Source organism: Poromitra crassiceps (assembly GCF_964638095.1).
Source record: "Poromitra crassiceps genome assembly, chromosome: 14".
NCBI lineage: Eukaryota > Metazoa > Chordata > Actinopteri > Beryciformes > Melamphaidae > Poromitra > Poromitra crassiceps.
This window is the reverse complement of record NC_139633.1, coordinates 10,107,121-10,114,620: the sequence shown is the minus strand read 5'-3', so window position 1 is coordinate 10,114,620 and position 7,500 is coordinate 10,107,121. Positions and strand designations below refer to the sequence as shown.

General features: G+C 46.8%; 1 protein-coding gene across 1 annotated transcript in view; it reads left to right on the top strand.

The window, feature by feature from the left end:
* The window catches only part of LOC310789409 (protein MTSS 2-like), a 76,066-nt gene that overhangs the window by 49,866 nt on the left and 18,700 nt on the right, over nucleotides 1-7,500 (top strand). Inside the window, exon 4 of the mRNA XM_083651049.1 lies at nucleotides 1,293-1,377. Coding sequence (XP_083507175.1) covers nucleotides 1,293-1,377 — 85 coding nt within the window. The remainder of the gene's footprint in view (nucleotides 1-1,292; nucleotides 1,378-7,500) is intronic.

The following is a 7,500-nucleotide window of genomic DNA, read 5'->3' as shown; positions in this document are numbered from 1 at the left end:
CTCCACCTATACAGACAGTGTGTCTCCACTAGGGATGCACGATATATCGGCAATCATATCGGTATCGGCCGATGTTAGTCATTTTTTAACATATCGGTATCGGTCCGATGTTGCAATGTTAATATCGGTTATCGTATCAGCCAAATTCTTCACATTGAGATGAAATAATGCAGTAAATCTATGATTTATGGGCTTTTACAAATGTTTTTGAAATAAAGAAATGCATTACCTTTTCAAATTCATGTGTTTTTCAGTATGTAATTTTTTTTATTATCATAGAACTGTGTTTTTATACAGATCATATCGACATCGGTAAATATCGGTTATCGGCCATAACAGCAATGTTAATATCGGTTATCGGCATCGGCCAAAATTTTCATATCGGTGCATCCCTAGTCTCCACCTATACAGACAGTGTGTCTCCACCTATACAGACAGTGTGTCTCCACCTATACAGACAGTGTGTCTCCACCTATACAGACAGTGTGTCTCCACCTATACAGACAGTGTGTCTCTACCTATACAGACAGTGTGTCTCCACCTATATAGACAGTGTGTCTCCACCTATACAGACAGTGTGTCTCCACCTATACAGACAGTGTGTCTCCACCTATACAGACAGTGTGTCTCCACCTATACAGACAGTGTGAGCACCTTGTTTGGAAGTCAGCACCTCAGCTTTAACGCATTTGTAACTCCTGGGGTCGGCTTTTTCCACATTGACCTCCTCTGCCTTAAAATAGACCACTGTTTACAGTTGCAGGTTACTCACCAATCTGGCTCTCTCAGTGGCTGCTCTTGCACTAACACACACTCAGCAGACGGGGCTGGGATGCTCTCGCATTAACTCACACTCACCACACGGGGCTGGATTGTGTCTAAATATTGGCCCCATGTAAAGGGGACCACAAAGGGTCATCTGTCAGGAGGAGCATGCGGCGTGTTGGTTTACTCTGACACAGCACAGACTTTGGTGCTAATGTAAATACTGCTCACTGCTTTGTGTGCTCTCGGCATAACAAAGAAGGTCCTCTCAAGGTGTGTGTATGTGTGTGTGCGCGCATGCGTGGGTGTGTGTGTGTGTGTGCGTGCGGCGTGCGTGTGTGTGTGTGTGTGTGCGTGTGGCGTGTGTGTGTGCGTGCGGCGTGCGTGCATGTGTGTGTGTGTGTGCGTGCGTGTGTGTGTACGTGCGGCGTGTGTGTGTGTGTACTCTGTCATATGAACCTTTGTGTGTGTGTGTGTACGTACTCTGTCATATGAACCTGTGTGTGTGTTGTGTGTTCTGTCTCCAGGAGCCACCAGGGACATCGGCTCGGCTCTGACCAGGATGTGCATGAGGCATCGCAGCATTGAGGCCAAGCTGCGCCAGTTCACTAAGTAATACACGCTTCCTTCCTCCCTTCCTCCCTCCCTCCCTCCCTCCCTCCCTCCCTTCCTTCCTTCCTTCTAGGGGTGTCTAAAATAATATATTATAAGATGCATCACGATGCGGACGTGCACGATTCTGCATCGATTCACAAATGTCAAAAATCGATTATTACGTTATTTACATTTTCTGGGAAAGGGAAGGTCAAATTGCGATGCCTTTAAAGGACTATATATATTTTTTTTCTTATTCACCCTGAATCTAACGCCACCACCCACGAGTCTCTACGAGTTACGGTTACGGATGGTTACGTCCACCCTGCCTGCAGGGCTACAAGAGAGAGACTGCAGACAGAGTAGCGTTAGCGTCGGCTAGCAGCTAGCTTTAGCACTTTCCTTATCAAGTGTTGAACCCTCCGGTGGAATGGTGGGCCTGTTATTTTGTGTCCTGTCGCATCATCAAGGTTCTGCTTCTGGCACCATGCATGTTTATATGATGGATGCCCAGTCAGGTGATATGTTTTGACTCGTTCTTTATTGCAACTTACCGTGAGTAAACGTCAGTGAAGCTTGTGCTTCTTCTTCTTCTGCACTCTCCGCTTTTACTGTGGCTTTCCTGCATTCTTGGAACCCTGACTGCCACCTGGTGGCAGCAGTTGTATTAATAAAATATAATGGAAGTACATGCATTTCTTTATTTTAATTATGGATCATAATACAATGTAATTCCAAATACACTTTATTTTAAAAGTAGCCACAGAGCGAGAAAAAAGAAACTGAGAAAAAAGAAATCATGTATTGGGGGAAAAAAGTGATGCATCGATTTAAGATGCATCGAGATGCATCGATAATCGTTTTATAGTCGAATCGTAGCCCTCTGAATCGTAATCAAATCGTGAGGCCAGTGAAGATTCACAGCCCTACATGATTCCTTCCTTCCTTCCTTTGTTTGTCCATTCTGCCAATATGTGGTTCCTTCCTTAGGGCCGAGTCACATGCATTACTCTACTGGAGAAGGCTTCAGAAACAATATGTGGTTCCTTCCTTAGGGCCGAGTCACATGCATTACTCTACTGGAGAAGGCTTCAGAAACAATATGTGGTTCCTTCCTTAGGGCCGAGTCACATGCATTACTCTACTGGAGAAGGCTTCAGAAACAATATGTGGTTCCTTCCTTAGGGCCGAGTCACATGCATTACTCTACTGGAGAAGGCTTCAGAAACAATATGTGGTTCCTTCCTTAGGGCCGAGTCACATGCATTACTCTACTGGAGAAGGCTTCAGAAACAATATGTGGTTCCTTCCTTAGGGCCGAGTCACATGCATTACTCTACTGGAGAAGGCTTCAGAAACAATATGTGGTTCCTTCCTTAGGGCCGAGTCACATGCATTACTCTACTGGAGAAGGCTTCAGAAACAATATGGGGTTCCTTCCTTAGGGCCGAGTCACATGCATTACTCTACTGGAGAAGGCTTCAGAAACAATATGTGGTTCCTTCCTTAGGGCCGAGTCACATGCATTACTCTACTGGAGAAGGCTTCAGAAACAATATGGGGTTCCTTCCTTAGGGCCGAGTCACATGCATTACTCTACTGGAGAAGGCTTCAGAAACAATATGTGGTTCCTTCCTTAGGGCCGAGTCACATGCATTACTCTACTGGAGAAGGCTTCAGAAACAATATGTGGTTCCTTCCTTAGGGCCGAGTCACATGCATTACTCTACTGGAGAAGGCTTCAGAAACAATATGTGGTTCCTTCCTTAGGGCCGAGTCACATGCATTACTCTACTGGAGAAGCGTGATGAAGCTGAGTGGACACTGAACACACGTTTATTAAGTTGTCCTGCGGCTTCAGCTGGTGTTGCCAAGATACCAGAAATAACAACTCGGCCGTAGGGACCTAACCCCCGCCTCTGACCCTAACCCCGCCTCTGACCCTAACCCCGCCTCTGACCCTAACCCCGCCTCTGACCCTAACCGGACGTAACATTGACTCTGTAACATGCGCTGTGATTGCGGGGGGAACGTACGTGTCGCCACCTGCATCCTCCTGGCGTTTGCGTGTATCTGCTGCGTGTTGTGAACCTGTGGCTTCCTTTCTGCTTTTCTTCTTTGCATTATTTGCACCTTTGTCTAGCTTTCCTTCCTTCCTAACTTCCTAATTCCTTCCTCCCTTCCTTGCTTCCTTTTATCCTTCCATAATTTCTTTCTCCCTCCCTTCAGAATATTTACTTTCCATTCTCTCTCCCTTCCATTCTCTCTCCCTTCCCTCTTGCCTTCAGTCTATTTCCCCTCCCTCCTTCCCTCCCTCCCTCCCTCCCTCCCTCCTTCCTTCCCTCCCTCCTTCCCTCCCTCCTTCCTTCCCTCCCTCCTTCCTTCCTTCCCTCCCTCCCTCCCTCCTTCCCTCCCTCCTTAACTGTGTGTTTGGCATTACGACATGAGTTCTTGATGTCAGCTCTATGCTCTAGGAGCATTGCTGTGTGTGTGTGTGTGTGTGTGTGTGTGTGTGCGTGCGTGCGTGCGTGCGTGTGCGTGCGTGCGTGTGTGCGTGTGCACAGATGACTGTAAAAGAAGATGCCACACAGACCTTGCTGGAAGCCTCACCAAGAGTCTGTTTTCAACCATTGTTTTCCTTTCCCTTCACTCTCCATCGTCTCAAATGACTTTTCCATGGCGAAAGCTATTACATTGTTGATGATGATGATGATGATCTATCGCCAGGGTAATGATAGGGCTCCCTTTTAAGATGGAGTCAGTCTAAAAAAACGATCGTGTGTGTGAGTGTGTATATGCGGCACATTCCGGTAATTCTACCATGTGTAGGCTGTGTATGCTACATACATATACTGTATGTGTGTGTGTGGGGGGGGGGGCCTTGGTCCACAGATGTTCCAGATACTAAAATAGTAAAGTGGACCAACAGATACTAAAATAGTAAAGTAGACCAACACGTGCAGGGAATTTATATAACGTTCCATTCCAGAAATATAGCTCCTTCAGGAGGCAGGGAGGCGGGGCTGGAGGCCATTGGGGGCGGGGTCTATGTCAAGATACCACCAACATTTAGCTGACCACTGATTTCCTATGAAACAAAGCAGAAGCCACCAGCACACGCTCGTTCATGCCGTGAGCTTAGAGATGTAAGGTTCTGTCTGGGTGGAGTGAGCTTAGAGACGTAAGGTTCTGTCTGGGTGGAGTGAGCTTAGAGATGTAAGGTTCTGTCTGGGTGGAGTGAGCTTAGAGATGTAAGGTTCTGTCTGGGTGGAGTGAGCTTAGAGATGTAAGGTTCTGTCTGGGTGGAGTGAGCTTAGAGATGTAAGGTTCTGTCTGGGTGGAGTGAACTTAGAGACGTAAGGTTCTGTCTGGGTGGAGTGAACTTAGAGATGTAAGGTTCTGTCTGGGTGGAGTGAACTTAGAGATGTAAGGTTCTGTCTGGGTGGAGTGAGCTTAGAGACGTAAGGTTCTGTCTGGGTGGAGTGAGCTTAGAGATGTAAGGTTCTGTCTGGGTGGAGTGAGCTTAGAGATGTAAGGTTCCGTCTGGGTGGAGTGAGCTTAGAGATGTAAGGTTCCGTCTGGGTGGAGTGAGCTTAGAGATGTAAGGTTCTGTCTGGGTGGAGTGAGCTTAGTGATGTAAGGTTCTGTCTGGGTGGAGTGAGCTTAGAGATGTAAGGTTCTGTCTGGGTGGAGTGAGCTTAGTGATGTAAGGTTCCGTCTGGGTGGAGTGAGCTTAGAGACGTAAGGTTCTGTCTGGGTGGAGTGAGCTTAGAGATGTAAGGTTCTGTCTGGGTGGAGTGAGCTTAGAGATGTAAGGTTCTGTCTGGGTGGAGTGAGCTTAGAGATGTAAGGTTCTGTCTGTGTGGAGTGAACTTAGAGATGTAAGGTTCTGTCTAGCTGGAGTGAGCTTAGAGAGATGTAAGGTTCTGTCTGGGTGGAGTGAGCTTAGAGATGTAAGGTTCTGTCTGGGTGGAGTGAGCTTAGAGACGTAAGGTTCTGTCTGGGTGGAGTGAGCTTAGAGACGTAAGGTTCTGTCTGGGTGGAGTGAGCTTAGAGATGTAAGGTTCTGTCTGGGTGGAGTGAGCTTAGAGATGTAAGGTTCTGTCTGGGTGGAGTGAGCTTAGAGATGTAAGGTTCTGTCTGGGTGGAGTGAACTTAGAGATGTAAGGTTCTGTCTGGGTGGAGTGAGCTTAGAGACGTAAGGTTCTGTCTGGGTGGAGTGAGCTTAGAGATGTAAGGTTCTGTCTGGGTGGAGTGAGCTTAGAGACGTAAGGTTCTGTCTGGGTGGAGTGAGCTTAGAGATGTAAGGTTCTGTCTGGGTGGAGTGAGCTTAGAGATGTAAGGTTCTGTCTGGGTGGAGTGAGCTTAGAGATGTAAGGTTCTGTCTGGGTGGAGTGAGCTTAGAGATGTAAGGTTCTGTCTGGGTGGAGTGAACTTAGAGACGTAAGGTTCTGTCTGGGTGGAGTGAACTTAGAGATGTAAGGTTCTGTCTGGGTGGAGTGAACTTAGAGATGTAAGGTTCTGTCTGGGTGGAGTGAGCTTAGAGACGTAAGGTTCTGTCTGGGTGGAGTGAGCTTAGAGATGTAAGGTTCTGTCTGGGTGGAGTGAGCTTAGAGATGTAAGGTTCCGTCTGGGTGGAGTGAGCTTAGAGATGTAAGGTTCCGTCTGGGTGGAGTGAGCTTAGAGATGTAAGGTTCTGTCTGGGTGGAGTGAGCTTAGTGATGTAAGGTTCTGTCTGGGTGGAGTGAGCTTAGAGATGTAAGGTTCTGTCTGGGTGGAGTGAGCTTAGTGATGTAAGGTTCCGTCTGGGTGGAGTGAGCTTAGAGACGTAAGGTTCTGTCTGGGTGGAGTGAGCTTAGAGATGTAAGGTTCTGTCTGGGTGGAGTGAGCTTAGAGATGTAAGGTTCTGTCTGGGTGGAGTGAGCTTAGAGATGTAAGGTTCTGTCTGGGTGGAGTGAGCTTAGAGATGTAAGGTTCTGTCTGTGTGGAGTGAACTTAGAGATGTAAGGTTCTGTCTAGCTGGAGTGAGCTTAGAGAGATGTAAGGTTCTGTCTGGGTGGAGTGAGCTTAGAGATGTAAGGTTCTGTCTGGGTGGAGTGAGCTTAGAGACGTAAGGTTCTGTCTGGGTGGAGTGAGCTTAGAGACGTAAGGTTCTGTCTGGGTGGAGTGAGCTTAGAGATGTAAGGTTCTGTCTGGGTGGAGTGAGCTTAGAGATGTAAGGTTCTGTCTGGGTGGAGTGAGCTTAGAGATGTAAGGTTCTGTCTGGGTGGAGTGAACTTAGAGATGTAAGGTTATGTCTGGGTGGAGTGAGCTTAGAGATGTAAGGTTCTGTCTGGGCAGTTGAAGTGAGATGTTGAAGCTTTGACATTCGATCTGGCAAGCCAGTGGAAATTAACGTGCAAAGATTATGGGTATGGAGATAACTCCATTTTGATTAAACTAGCCCAATAGAATTTAGGCAGCTCTTCAGCCACAACCACCATTCTTTGAGGCACTGAAATAGACCAGGGGTCTTCAACCTTTTTCAGCCCAAGGACCCCTTGGTTGATAGAGAAACAGAGCAGGAACCCCCTCCTCTTATAGAATGATCATGGTGTTGCATGGTGTTCCAGCACACACCAGGATATAGATGGATAGTGTAGGGAAGTTGTAGCTCCCACTTATTTTGTGCTGGATTATTTAAATTGCAACTTGTCACAGAGCGACCCTCGAATGACCCAGGTGATTAACGCATTAGCTGTGAACGGCACGTGATATAAATTGCACCGGGTGTTTCTCGCTTTAATGTATTTGCCGCCCCTTTTCTGGCACGTCAGTGATTCAGTGATTCCCACAGGCTGAAATTCGACTTTCATATCAGTTAATTACTTTAAAATGTCTTTACATTGTGTCCAATGTGGAACTCAAATGACGGACAAAGAAAAAGCGTCTCTCACAAGCGTCAGGCGTCAAGTCAGCTAGAGTGGAAGTAGGTCATCCACTTTAGGGCTTTCAAAATAAAACTCTTATTGTAACGTTAACATTAAATGTTCATTTTGATTAATGCTTTACAGCCACAGTTTCATGCAATCTTAACATCACGAGTATTTTGAGACAGGATTTGCAGCTTTGTTTGTTGAAATACCTTTTTCTCCTCCAATG